Consider the following 14,144-nt stretch of genomic DNA (forward strand, 5'->3'; position numbering starts at 1 on the left):
AAAAATTCTGCTGTTTGGAAAAAGAAAAAGGCTTGGTATAGCCACGTTCAGGGTATGAACACTGTTCAGTGTCCCCCAGCACCCCAGGGCAATCTCTGTCAGAGAGCTGCAGAATGAGCAGCGAGTCTTTAATATCTCTCTGCGTATGAATACAAAGCCCTTACCCACCCCTGCCTGTGCCTACAGAATCAGCCAGCTTTCTTCTGAACTATCTCCCCATTTTCAGAGCCCCACAGGCCTGCTCAGGGCACCTGCCTAGCTACTTGAGTACTGCTACTCAGCACAGCCTGGGCAAAATGGCATGGGAACCACCACAGCCTGCAGAAACCCTGTCTTGGCTCCCACACACTGAAACCAATCAACCATTGCCTGATCATTAGCTAAAATCCAGAACAAATCACTGTAGAAGCTGCAATAGGGTTCAATAGCTATGCAAATGAGAACATACATGGGGGATTTTCAGCGCATAAATTAAATGCATTTTTGACTAGGCATACTCACAAGCCCCGGTACATAATACTGTGATGGATGCCATAAAACTAGCTGAAGGAGGAGGGAGAATGAGAATTATAGAATGTGTACTGTGGTCAAGTGCTGTGAATTTAAATCTAGTCTACTAGAGACTACAGTGGGCCGCTAGTATCTGTGTCGCTACCTCCTTGCTCCCACTATTTGTCTCCTTTGTGCTTTCAGATGCTAAGTCCTTTGTGGTTTCCTGTACAGCGAGCACACAGCAAGCAGCAGTCTCACGCAGCATCACTTAGCGATATTATCATTCAGTAAAGAAGAGTCTATGTGTAATTGCACAAATGCAGCAAGATCTACTACTGAGGAAAAGCCTCCCTGTATTATCAAACCAGGTAACTGCACAAGCCCCTGATCTCTATCAGTTCCTAAAAAAGCTTACAAAGTCTGGGCCACAACAGGTAATCCAGTAAGGGAAGAAAAGCCCTCAGGTTCACTGTACCCTGCAGTGTTCTCTGCAGGTTGTCCTTAAGGGGTAGATTGAACCATAGCTTTGGAAAGGTACCAAAACACACATCCTCTCTTGCCCCTTACCTGTAGATTTTTCGGTAGAACAAATCACACCAATATATTCTGTTTGTTGACACCTCCACGTCCAGCGCCACGACATTCTTCAGCATGGGAATGATGCGAGAGTAGTCCCTTTTCACCAGGTCTATCTTACGGACCTCATGGCGATTGGTGAAGATCAGGTACGGACTCTTGCCTACCACAGAAAATAAGTGCATTTGTCATTTTAGCAGCTGACCCAAGGGCTGGATTAATCTTTCATTTCTCAAACCACAACAGAACTATCAATCACTGATAGTTCTGTTTCGTAAGGAAGCTTTACACCACATCAGAAGCAGTGTAAATGGCTTCCAGAGGTAAAGCTATTGCATGTGGACATGCAGGACCACAGCACTGCTGCGGTCACTAGATGCACACTGGCTCTTAGCCTGTCCATTCTGCTAAGCCACAAGCTAAACTCTGGAGAATATCCTCACCTTCAATTACACATTTTAGATACAAAATGCATGGGCCAGATTTTGGTGACTCATGGCCAGGAGAAGGAAGACACAGCCCTCTGGGCTGGCTGAAGAGAAGGGAGACAGCCAGACCTGATGCATGATAAAGCCACATTGGGTCCAGCAGAGCCAGGACTGGTTGCCAGGGAGGAATTTTAGACTGTCATGTACATGCAGAACTCACACGGTCCACCTGAGCACTTGGGCTCAGGCAGTTCACGTCTTTTTGTGAGGCCAGAGCCTGCACCCTAGGTGCTGCTGATACTGCTACTGCAGTTGTAATCATAGGCTAGCCAAGGCCAGAGCCTCTCATGAAGCATAAAGCTGACCTGAATTTTCCAAGAAAGGAGAGCAGGACACACAGAAACCAAATAGTTATTTTGTTTAGAAGACCAGAGCCAGCACCTTAGCCTCTACAGTTATTCACAGTGGGCCCATGGAGGCCAGTTTCCTACTGTAGGAGGCAGACACCTATGTCTCTAGGCTCAGACCAAGAGGTGCACATCCTTGCTCTCTGACAGTAGCAGAACATGTGATTCTCTGCGTTCTTAACTGCCACTAAAATAAGGTGCGAGTCAAACAGCTAAAGCTTTAGTTCGCTCTTTGGGCACCTCTCTGTTTGGGGTAGGGAAAGGATGGGAGGCTCAGAGCAAGCTTTAGTGGGTAAGACTGGTTTGTCTCCAACAGCGGCCAGTAGAAGATCTTAGCAAAGAGCGTCTTTCCACTGGGAAGGACAAAAGGGGACGGAGGAACATAATACTGAAAGGGAAGATCTGGGACAAGGCTCTAGCTCTGGAATACATCGTGCTGCAGGGCTCCCAGCACAGACTGTCAGGCACAACAGAATTTTCTAACCCACAAGCAGATCAGTGTCTCAGATCTGGGTCAGCCTTAACTCACTGCAGGTGTGAGACTAACAGACTTTATGAGGACAGCAGGACACTGTGCATACCATACAGAGCCTGGGAAGAAAGAGGCCACATGGATGTACAGGATAACACCAGAGAAGCTATTTTGTATTGCAGGTAACTCACCCTTCCCCAAGGGACCCACTATTTCCATTAAAGAAACCCCTAGCACAGCTAATGTCTTGTACAATTCAGCTTTCTATCTCTCTGATACTAACATTCATTTTTGCTGTAAGGTCGAGCAAACTGCTGGTGTTCATGTTGGTATTTGTGTAAGAGGCTGGGAGGGTGGAGAGGTGGCTAACCTACTGTGCTTTAATTGGGATGTTTTCTTCCTTTTAATACTACCACCACTAAATGTTTTTGCTGCACTGTTGTTAATAATACCTGTCAAGAGACTTTCTTTTCTAGTTTCAGCTTCAAACAGCCAACTACTGACTGTAATCCTGCTCTGCACACTGTTAAAATATTCTGATCTGCATGATCAGTACTTCTTGCCTGGAGACGCATCTGCTATCACTGCAGCAGTTCTGTGCTGCTCGAAATGAAATGTCTTTGCTTGCTTCCTTTGCTAGTTTCCTTTTGTTTCTGTTCCCCTAGCCTCAGCCCTGCAAGCATGTTTTCTTATCGGAGTTGTGATGTTGAGCAAGCAGAGTTTAAGCGCCTGTGGCGTTGTCTTACCTACAGCTTTGCAGTTCTTGGACAGGGTGTCCATCTCGTACCCCTCGTAGCACTCGCATTTGTAGTCTCCCTTGTAATTAATGCAGATCTGGCTACAAGCGTCTGGATTCTCACATTCATCTATGTCTGAAAGGAGTGTTTGAAACCCATCAATAACTTGAAATCAAACCATCTGTGATGGAGCAATGCTGAAGTGAATATAATCACATCTCTGTATGGTGAAACACAAGGGACTGCTGTTTGCATGTAAATTACCTCCACACGTTTTTTTATCCAGAAGCTTGTATCCGGGCGGGCATTCACATTCATAACCGATCTTCAAGTCTTTGCATATGTGTGAGCAACCACCGTTGTTCATAGAGCATTCGTTAATACCTGGGAGAGATATACAGGTTATCTATGACAAAGGAGGGCTTTTAATTGTAAGACTGAATAAACCTTAAAAGATGTCCTCAGAAACTTTCCCATATCCATCCCATATGGAGCTGGCCCCATAAGCATACGAGTGACTTCACAGATAGGAAGCCACCATGGTAGCACTTTCTTGCTCTTTATTATTCCCAGCCAACACTGTAGGATCATTTGGACTGAAAGATAGTGGCTAAATGAACAGGGAGCCCTGGGGATACAGTGTATGTGAATCTCTGCATCTCATCCCATCAGAGAGCTGCTGCTTCGAGCATGTTCTGCCACATGTGAGAAACTTCCAAGGGACCTAGGGGCTCTCTCCAGGAGATTCCTTCTTCCCCATGCGCTGGTTCATGTTGACTTTTCTGAACAGTCTCTCTGAGCTTTAATAATTCATGCTGGGGGAGTCTCATCTCCCAGGGGCCAGCTATTTTGAAACACTGTACTATTTTCCCATCTAGCTCCAAGGAATGATCTATGTGAATATTCCAGAAAACACCAAAGTACAGTCTGTCAGAGACACTCCATTAGCACGGAGATACAGTCCTCCCACAAACACATCCCACACAACAGTCTCTGCTGGCAGCCTGCATCAGCCCAAGTGTGCAATTTATGAAGCAACAGCCCCCCATCCTCTCCTGGGTCCCTGTCTAACCCAAGGCCACCACTCTGATCCTGCTTTCAAGTGCTGAAATGAAAAAGAGAACTAAATTAATCCTCCTAACTAGAACTGAATGAGAGGTTGAGGAAAGCTGGTTTCCTGTAAGAAATACCATTTATTCTTGTTGTAATTAGCCTACACAAGGCGAAAAGAAAGTCCTCTCCCTAAGTAAGACTGCTGAACAGAAGCTGTGGGATTTCAGGGACAGTAGGCTCACCAGAACAAGCAAAACTGATTTGCTTCAATCTATAATGCAATTTAAAGGCAAATTTTTCATTTATCTTTTACTTCTTGCTTCCTCGCATGCCACAGGTGAGCAGCAGAGCCATTAAACCAGGGCTCTGGGAAGAAAATTAAAACAACCAGAAGCCAATTAGGTCAGTAAAACTGGGAAAATACCATGCCAGAAGGAACTCCATCTCAGCTCTGGGATATTTTCACCTTCTTATCAAAGACATGCACATATAGATATCAATACATTACCAACAGAGCAAATTCACTAGGCTCCAAGAAGGTGTCTACAGAGTCATGCTGTGTGTTGTCATTGTTCGATGATGTTTATTAATGGATATCATCTATTCCTATACTCGCGTAGGCCTCTAGCAAACTGGGTCATAAACATGCACAACTGCTCTCTGCAAAATACTACAAAGACTGTTTTGACTAATAGGCAAACCCTCACTCAGATGTTTCCCATGGTTTCAGAGGTGCTTTGTGGGATGGATTTAGAGACTGTAAATCAAGTGCTGGTTCACTTGCTACACTTCTCGACAGGAGCTGAGGAGGAGCCAGGCAGAGACATTAGCCTGTTCTCTTTCTGCTGGAAGCTCCTGCCCGTTACCCAAACTTCAGCAGTATATTCACTGCCAGCCTAAAATAAGACAAGTTATATTCTGTCTTCTGCTGTGCTTTTTTGGGGAATCTTGGAGGGCACTGCAGTTTTTAGCACCCAGCTAGACTGACACACCAAGATGAGGAGCATGTACTGCACCTCCTGCCTCCTGCATGGATTACTTGTGTGTAGGCGTTACATTCACAGCAATCCACGTCATTCTGCACTCAAAGAAACGTATTTCCTTTGGGGACTATTCTCTGCTCAGCTTCCTAACTCAAACAACACTTCACTGCCAGCCTGGGACAGCAACAAGTCAGCCATGGCACCACGTAAGGTTGAGCACCAAGCCCAGCTGTGCCATGCCACTGCCCAGTCTCCTAAGACAAATTGGGCTGCCAGCTTTGTTGGGACACGTCCACAGACAGACAAGTTGCAACACCCACTCAGAAAGACAGGGAGATGTGGATTAGTGTGGAAGAAAGCAAGGGCATATGAAAGCACAAGGTAAGAGCGTCCTCATTAGGCATGCGCACACACTTCTTGTCTGAGACACAGCAAAGACTGACAGTTCTTCCTGAACCTGAGTTATTTAAGGGGCAGACACTGAGCTCCATGCTACTGGTGCTCCATGATGTCATGGAAAGGGATTGCCTGCCTGAGACACTTCTGCACTGGGGAAAAAGAACCAAATGTGTTTTGAGTAATGCTCCAGATTGGGGCTGGTACCCACAATGCCCAGTGGGAAAGGTGAGAGAGGGGCTGCCCTAGGGAGAGCAGCACAGCTCTCTGGCTTGGGCTTTCTGTTCTGCTGACTGACAGCCCCAGTGAGACACGGCTGTTGCGGCTTGGGCATTCTTGCTAGCCCAGAGCTGGCGTGACGCTGCAGAGAGCAACCTGCTGTCATTTCTAAGGGAAGCAGCAGCAACATGTAAAACCCAGAAGTGGCTAAAGTCATCTCTCAGTCACTGCTGCCACTCTGTGTTTTCACCTTCCAAGCATATTCTCAATGCTAAAATTTTATGATGTCATCATCATCTTACAATTCAACGATAATTTAGGCAATGAGACTAACAAACTGGTCTGTGCTGTGTAGGACACTAGTATCTGGGCATAGGGGGAATTCCTGGTTTCTAGTCCCACGCTCAGTTCATACATCGCTCCAAGAATAAAAGCTGAGCTGAGAAGGGCACAGTTCAAACTTAAAGATGATCAGACTAGGCTACTAATTATATTCATACGAAGGGTGACGAGAGAATAAAGGCAAGGAAAGAGGAGCAGAGTGAGAAATAGCATTAGCAGCTACATGTGGTTACACTCAAAGCTGTGAGCACCAGATGGAGGAGAGGGGAAGTGGTTACAACAGGAGCAACACGTAGAAGGCAAGTACTGTACCACATTCTTTCAGAGGCTCGTCAGACCAGTCCCTGCAGTCTCTATGTGAATCGCACACTTTGCCTCCGTCAATGCACTCTCCACTCTTACACTGAAACTTGCTGGGACTTTCACATGCTGACTCTGTCATGTTGGGCAAGAGAGGAAAGCAACTAAGTTAGACCAGGCTCATGGCAACAAGCCTGACATAAAGCTTCAAGACAGTGTCATTAGCAGAAATGGGATGGGATTAAGCAAATGAACATTAAACCTGAGTATCATGCAAGGAACTTTTCAAGTCGTGCAGTCTGCCTGGTCAGCACAATCATCTCTCCCCCAAGCAACCCCACTGCCAGAATGGCTTAAAACTCTCTAGAGGAAGCAGCCTGCCATGGCCCAGAGGAGCAGCACACGGCTCTTCCCTTCCTGATGGCCACGCAGCTCTTGCAGGCTCACACCACAGAGCACAATGAGTGCAGAGCTGTCTCTACCTACCTTGGACGCAGCCTGCCTCGTCACTGTTGTCCGGACAGTCATGCACCTTGTCACACTGCTTTACTCCGTGGATACAGGTCCCATCACCACACTGGAATTCATCTGGCCGGCAGGTCACCAGAGCTTTAAGACAACACATTCAAGCATTAGCCACACAGGACTTCAATTTTTTGTGCGGTACCTTTTAGCCACGTACCTCTGACACCACCAGAGTTTTGCACCCTCTGTCAGCAAATGTCACAGAGCATTGGCTGCTTCCACCAATGGAACAGAGGCAGCAGCTGCCTCAGCCACACCCCTCCTGTGCCCCTCTGCCATCCCAGATTACCCTCTATCCTTGGGAAAAGAGCCCCACAGCCCCTACAAGCAGACCTCATCAAAACAGAATCCATGCAGGCAGTGAAGCTCCCTGTGTGAGACACAAGAAAGCAAGCAGGCAGAAAAACTATCAGCAGTGGAGCCCCTCTGGGATCTTCAGTCCACGTGAGAGGCCAGGCCGCTTTCCAACTAGGAGTGCAGAGCGGCACTGGGCAGGCAAAGGCAAGAGCTCTTCTGCTCTCCTTCCTTCAGAAAAAATTGTATTTCAAAACATGTTCGGGCTAAGGGCATGGGCAAGAGACGTGTATTGACTCTCTCTGCCAAAGCCAATGCGGTCACACTTAGGGACGAGGTTAGCGACACAGACATGATCATTTGGGTTACTAAATGCCCACGAGCTAACAGGGCACTGGAAGGCAGAAGAACTCCACTGCACTGTGGCTTGGTGTTTCCTGGTGTCACAGGCCAAAAACATCTCCACAGTGTCAGGCCAGGTTTCAAGCCTGAAGCTCATTTGCCCAGGTCAGATTATTACAAACTCGAAACAGATCCGATGAACAGCAAATTTGGGGAGAAAAAATAAGACAGACAGCTGCACTGATCATACTAAAAGCAGTTATGCTTCCCCCCTCAAGGTTACACTAAGTGAGAGACCTCCCTAGTTGGGACCAGACTTGTGCTGACAAAGGGTACAGGCACTCGCTAGCCAGCAAAACACTGGCAAAACAGGCTCCTCGTTCCTGGGACATGTTATGCAGCTTACTTCTGAGGGGACCATCTTACAGATGTTTTCTTAAAATCCTATTAAGGCAGAGCACCCTGGAGAGCTCTTGATTCTAACCTTTCCATCTTGCTGATTGCGTCCTGGTATCACATGACAAAAAATCACTGCCTCTGAATAGCTAGAGGAGGTCAGCACTGATATTACTACATGGGAGGTGGGAGCTACGTGGCAGACCTTCCTTGACAATCTGACAAACTGGTCCTAATACAAAAATTACTACTTTCAGATAACCCAGGAAGAGCCACAGACATTAACTGAGCTTGCATCGATACCATAAAGTGTTAGTTGCACAAAGACTCAGCATCATTGGTGACGGCACTCCACAGGATGCAGGATCCAGATTCATGACTGCTCCACTGGACTTAGCTCTGGGGCATCTTCAGCCGGCGAAGGGCACAAGAGACAGGAAAAGCCACAACTACAGGGCTGGTGGGGGAAGGGAGAAATCCTGCCTTTAGAGATATACAGTATTCACACGAGGAAAGTTTGGAAATAGCACTGCTCCTCGGAGAGGAAAGCCATATGCACTATATTCATAGAAAGCTGCAAAGCGAGAAAAAAATCCCAAGCAATAAGCCTGGTTATGGGAACAGCTGTGTCGCCACATTTCAGCTAATAAACCCAGGCACGGAAATGGGAAACCTCCATGGGACATCTGGGACAGCAGCTCCCAACTAAGCATGTGGGAACTGCTGCTCTAAATGGAGAAAAATGAAGGAGAGGAAGAAAAACTAAGGCCACAGATCTTGAAGTGGCACTGAGAGCTCCTGCAGGGAGGCAGAGGCAGTTCTGCTTGGACTGTTCCTGCCATGTACAATGACCTGCCTGGAGAAGCTCTGATGATGGAGAGACCACTTTCACCCTAGGCAATCCTGACCTCTTCCAAGCTAAACCTTGGCCATCGCAAAGCTGTTCCTACTGCCTAGCTGAAAATTCCCTTGCCACAATTATTTCTTGTCTTCACCCCCAACAGGAAAAACAGTTTACTTCACCTTTTCTGTAGCAGCTTGTATATGCAGAGACAGGAAAGGATGGTCCTCCATTTCTGACTTATTAACCCCCCACAAAAATGTAACGTAATTAAAGCCATTGGGGTCTTGTCTTTCCTGGAGCAGGAACAGGTCTCCAGTTTACAAGTATATTTGCATGACAATACCTACAGATTTGGACAGTGGCCCTTATAAAACCTACTAGTTGTCCCCAACTGTAATCTTCAAAGCTCTTCTAAAAAGCAGCTATAGCTAGATCCTAAGAATAGAAAGGTTTCTAATCCTAAAATAAACTAAAACAAAGGAGAATTTTGCAGGAACTGCAAAGACAATGTTGCAGAAGCACCACAAGACAGAGAAAAATGACAGCACAGCTCTTCGCTTGGTTGCTACAGGGACTGCAAAACACAGATGTGGGACTGTACAACACCACTGCACAAAGCTTTTGCTTCAAGAAGAAAAGGCAGAAGTTTGGAGACCAGGCTTGGTTTCCTGCCTCACTTCTCACTCCAGCAGATCTGTGGAAGTTCAGACCTTTGAGTAATGGCCCCTGAGCCTCTTAACAGATATCTAAAAGGAGCAGATAAGTAACAACTCTTACTGATCACAAAGATATCAAAATGCACATTCAGCATTTCTATTTTTCGGTGCATTTTTCAGTAGGAGAAGAGAAAATGCTATGTTTATATCTAGCCTGGAGAGTAAAAGTTTGAGGGGAGAGGGCCAGGAACTGGCCTGAAGCTGGGACACAAACCCACCTCAGCACCACTGGCAGAGCTGACAGCAGGTTGCCTTCAGGGCCATTCCCAAAGCAGAGCAATATCCCAAGAAAAGGGCAGAGCTGTGCTGTTTATTTGCACAAGATGTTCAGAAAATGGCTGTGCTATTTTGGAAGGTTTAAATCAGTGATTCCTCAGCAGCTTTATAGCCATCTCCTCTGCTCTGCAAATCAAATAGGAAACAATATACCAAAGCCCTGCTAAATTAACAGGTGCACTCAGACACACTTCCCATTTGCAAATACTGGGCACAGAGCTGTACTGCTCAAGTTCAGCTAATATATTCCAGATTCAGAGTCTGAGCCTGTGTTTCTTCTGTCTTCTGGGTTGTTTTTTCCCCCCCAAAATGAACTTAATCTCAAGAAAACCCCAGCATTTGCAAAATGCATCAAACCCATTTTATAGATGGGGAGACAGAGGCACAAAAGTGTCAGGTCAGGTCTCAAGGGATCTGTTTTCTAGCTCTCAGCTGTAAGCATTACTTATTCTCCCTCCTGAATACCCTAATGTGAGTTGCAAAGGACATTTAAAAAAAATAACCATTCCAGATTTGACGACTAATAAATCTAACCTAATGTTCACTTTATAAATATATATACATATTTGAATATATATGCTAGGGAAAAAAACCCAACCACTCAGTGTTCTCACACAGCTTTCCTGAAATGACTCATTCCCTCCTATTTATTTGCTGTCTTGCTGCCAAAACCTGTTCACCAATTGTCACCCTTCATTTCTGCTCTACTCGTTTATCACCCCAAAATGATTATAACAAATGACTGGTGGCAGCCTCATGACATTTTTTAAAGCATTAGCTCCCATCCCTCTATTTTATACAATGCAAACCCCATACGATTCCCATTTGCAAAAGAAGACATAGTACCTATATCTGCAGTTTTAATCAAGTCAAACCTAGTGGTACTTGTGCCATCCCTGTTGCTAAGGGGATGGAGCAGTGTTATACACCTGTAACTCCCTGCGTGCCACACGACATTGATCTCAAAAAAGAGAATTTCTGGAAAGGAAAAGAAGTAGTAAAGGTCAATCCCTAAACTCTTCAGTCCAACAGATGAACAGTGATGCTGAGTTTCCCTAGCTCTCGAGTGTCGCTTTCTTACTGCAGCTGCATTTACAATGGGGAGGCAACATTAGTTTTGACTCTGACCCAGTTGACCCATGAGTTACACAAGCACTCAGTGCCACAAGCCCTCTCTGCTGGCTACTACCTTAGAGATTCCCCTCCCCGCGCTGTAAACAGCAGCAGGCCTATGCACCTCTGTCGCACTGGGGTGGCTCCCAGTTTGCATGGGTGTAAAGGGCAGACCCAGGTTCCTCTATACAGGGAGCACTGCAGCAGCTAAAACATGGGGCTTTGAATTCCACTGTTTTCTGGTGCATGGGACTGAGAGCAGCAGAAGCAGCTCACATGCTCGTTTCTCCCGGGTCGATATGCTGCACGTTGTGCTGTATTGAGACTTACTGGAAAAAAACCTCGGGTGCCAAAACCCTGCTAGTCAAGATATAATTGTCTCAAGTAATTTCTGCCACATTTTCTCCTTCCTCCACCGGTTTTCAGCACTGTGCTGTGCTGCAGTGGTGTCCAGCTGTGTCCTTTGCTCAGAGAGGCTGCCCTTGGCCTATCTGGAGGTGCTACCTGGTGAAGATGCTCTGTAGCTGAGGGATGCTGTCAGGCTCCTTTTGGGCCTCACGTCTCTGCAGTTTCAGCTCAGCTGGATATTGCTGCTGCCTGTCAGATCAAGGAAGGAAGCTGGGGAACAAAGTGCTCCCTTTGCCTCAGCAAGGCACACAGGCACAGTCCCACTCCTCTCACTCAGCAGAGTGTAACAGTAAATCAGGCCTGTAAAAGACTTAAAACAATTCCTTTCAAGTTGAACAACAGGGATTGAAATTTTAGAGACATTTTATTGGAAAGCACCATCTGTAAGCTGCTCCCCTCTTCCACCACCTGGAAACAGAAGGGAAACCTTTCCCTCTCCTGAGTTGTCTAAACTCAGCCATTCTGCCAGGTTGCCATCACTGCAGGGAATGCAACCTGTGGGACAGAGATCAGTTCTGCTGGGGGTCCCCTGCACCAGACACCCATTCTTCACCTGTGTTTGTAACGCAGGCCTAGCCACTGACTCCTGATTCAGAGGGGACACAAGTACAGGACTGTCTGCAGGAGGTGTCCGAATAAAATCAGGCACCAAACAACACACTCTATCCCAGCTAGCCGTGTACATCTCCACCGTACATGCTTCTGCCTGGCTTTCTTAGTCACTTCATACTGAAATGGATGCTAGGAACCAACTTTGTCTCCTGACTCCACTGTCCCTGGGATGCTTCAGACTCTGGAAGTGTACTGCCTGAGTACCTGCTGCCCAAGAGCTCTGTTAGCTCCTGTATCACCTTCTTGGAGATGAAGGAAAAGACATCCTTCCTAATCCATCCCTACTCAGAAGGGGGTTGACAGTGATGATATCCTTGTACCAAGCAGTCAAAGCTGCTCTCTTCCTCACAAAACGTATTTGGCTTCTCCTACTCTGCTCTCATCTCTTTTAAGAGAGTCCTGGGGTCTTTTAAAGGCACAGCAGCTCCAGGGTTACCTGTAGCCCATCCCCCTGCTCTTCTGCAGTGTAAACAGTGGTGTCCAGGACTTACTACATCCTCCTCCTCTTGCTAAAGCACCCACTGAATTTACATCTGCCTTTCTCTGCCTGGGACAGTCTGATCCTCCGCTCCTTGAAGGGCTCTCCCACACAGCTGCTCTGAGCTAACCAGCCTGGACTCAGTGTGGTCATGGGTGTGAAAAGATGGTGCTGGCAAAAGTGGTAAATTTTCTTAGGTACCTTTGCAAATACGTCTAGCTTCTGCAGTGGTTTGCCGCCTTCTTCCCCAGAGCTGGCCCAATGTCAGAGCTGCTAAATATATACAGCTATGTAAATATTTTATTTTATTTCAATCTTGTGATTATGAATATTTTATCAAAACATTTTGCTCTTATTTTCTTGTCTCCCTCTCTCTCCCTCCTCAGGTAGGTGACCAGCTTGAACAGTTCAGTGGCTAAAAATGGATGAAACATTCAAAACACCACACACCCCAACAACACCATGTTAAATGCATAAAGCCAGCTGAAAAGAAATCCATTATTTATTAGCTCTGTGCCTTTATCAAGCCAAGCTCAAAGTGCATTTCAAACTGTATTCTTCAGAGGTGCTGCTCTTGACTGCCTTGTTCAGTATCGTCTTAACTTCAGAGGTAGAAATTTTTTTTTTTTTTTTTCCTGCTGATCATATATTCCCTTTGGCATTGCAGCTTCTAACCTCCAGGCTGTGACCCCATCATGCAGCCTGAGGGCTTTGAACATTTTTCCCATTTTCCATTTCTTGTCTTTCTAGTGAAATAGATCTCTTCTGAGGCATAGTACTGTCCGACAGCTCTCTGAATCCTCAAGGAAAAAAGCATAAAAGGAGTCCAGAATATACCTGACCTTGTTGGGTTGGGCACCCAGCCATGCCATTTGGGATACAAATGCTCCTTGTCAGGCACAGAGTTGCTGCACAGACATCAAAGACTTGCCTTAAAACACAGCCCACAGCAACCTTCTGGCCCCTCTCTCCCACAATGGAGAACCCTCAGCCCTGCTCTACGCGTGCAGACACTCACGGCAATCCTGCTCATCAGACTTGTCCTTGCAGTCTTCGTCCCCGTCGCACTTCCAGTTCAGGTGGATGCATTCACCATTGCTGCACTGGAACTCGTGAGCCGCACAGGTGTTGAGAGCCTTGGCATCATAGCCACACTTCTCTACGGACTCGTCCGACCGATCCTCACAGTCCGGCTGGTTATCGCAGACCCACAGCTCTGGGATGCACACGCTGTTGTTGCACTGGAACTCATTGGGGTTGCAGGTCAGAGGGGAGCATTTTCTTTCATCGCTGCCATCCCCGCAGTCATTGTCGCCGTCACACACGAAGATGATGGAGATGCATGACTTGTTACTGCACTGGAACTCATTGGGAGAACAGGCTGGGGAATAAAAACAAACAGGTGAGCTGCGACATCTCCAACCTACCCCTCAGCACTGTGCCAGCTTTAAGCACATTAGCAATGTCTGGGACAGGGGCATGGCAAGGGCATGAAAGCATTACCTTTGCTGCCCTAACCCAAAACATTTTTCCAAATTACATGGCAAGGAACAGGTGAAGACACAGTGGTCATCTCCCCAGCTGTGCCATAGGATGCATGCTCTATGGGCCACAGGCAGCCCTGAAGAAGAAAGGGCAGCAGGGCTGCAAGAACTGCAGGTAGGAAAAGTGGGGGCCCAGCTGCAGTGCTGCCCTGGTGCTGAGGCAAGAGCAGCCAGGCAAGCCCCGGTGCATG

General features: G+C 46.8%; 1 protein-coding gene across 2 annotated transcripts in view; it reads right to left on the reverse strand.

The window, feature by feature from the left end:
- The window catches only part of LRP8 (LDL receptor related protein 8), a 193,239-nt gene that overhangs the window by 11,853 nt on the left and 167,242 nt on the right, over window positions 1-14,144 (reverse strand). Inside the window, exons 5-10 of one of the 2 annotated variants that reach the window (XM_086462092.1) lie at window positions 13,428-13,790; window positions 6,892-7,014; window positions 6,418-6,540; window positions 3,377-3,496; window positions 3,122-3,247; window positions 1,060-1,231 (exon numbers count right to left, since the gene is read on the reverse strand). In XM_086462092.1, coding sequence (XP_086318218.1) covers window positions 1,060-1,231; window positions 3,122-3,247; window positions 3,377-3,496; window positions 6,418-6,540; window positions 6,892-7,014; window positions 13,428-13,790 — 1,027 coding nt within the window. The remainder of the gene's footprint in view (window positions 1-1,059; window positions 1,232-3,121; window positions 3,248-3,376; window positions 3,497-6,417; window positions 6,541-6,891; window positions 7,015-13,427; window positions 13,791-14,144) is intronic. The other variant, XM_086462093.1, reaches the window with a different exon arrangement.

This window comes from Leptosomus discolor, chromosome 3, assembly GCF_034619465.1.
Source record: "Leptosomus discolor isolate bLepDis1 chromosome 3, bLepDis1.hap2, whole genome shotgun sequence".
Classification (NCBI taxonomy): Eukaryota; Metazoa; Chordata; class Aves; order Leptosomiformes; family Leptosomidae; genus Leptosomus; species Leptosomus discolor.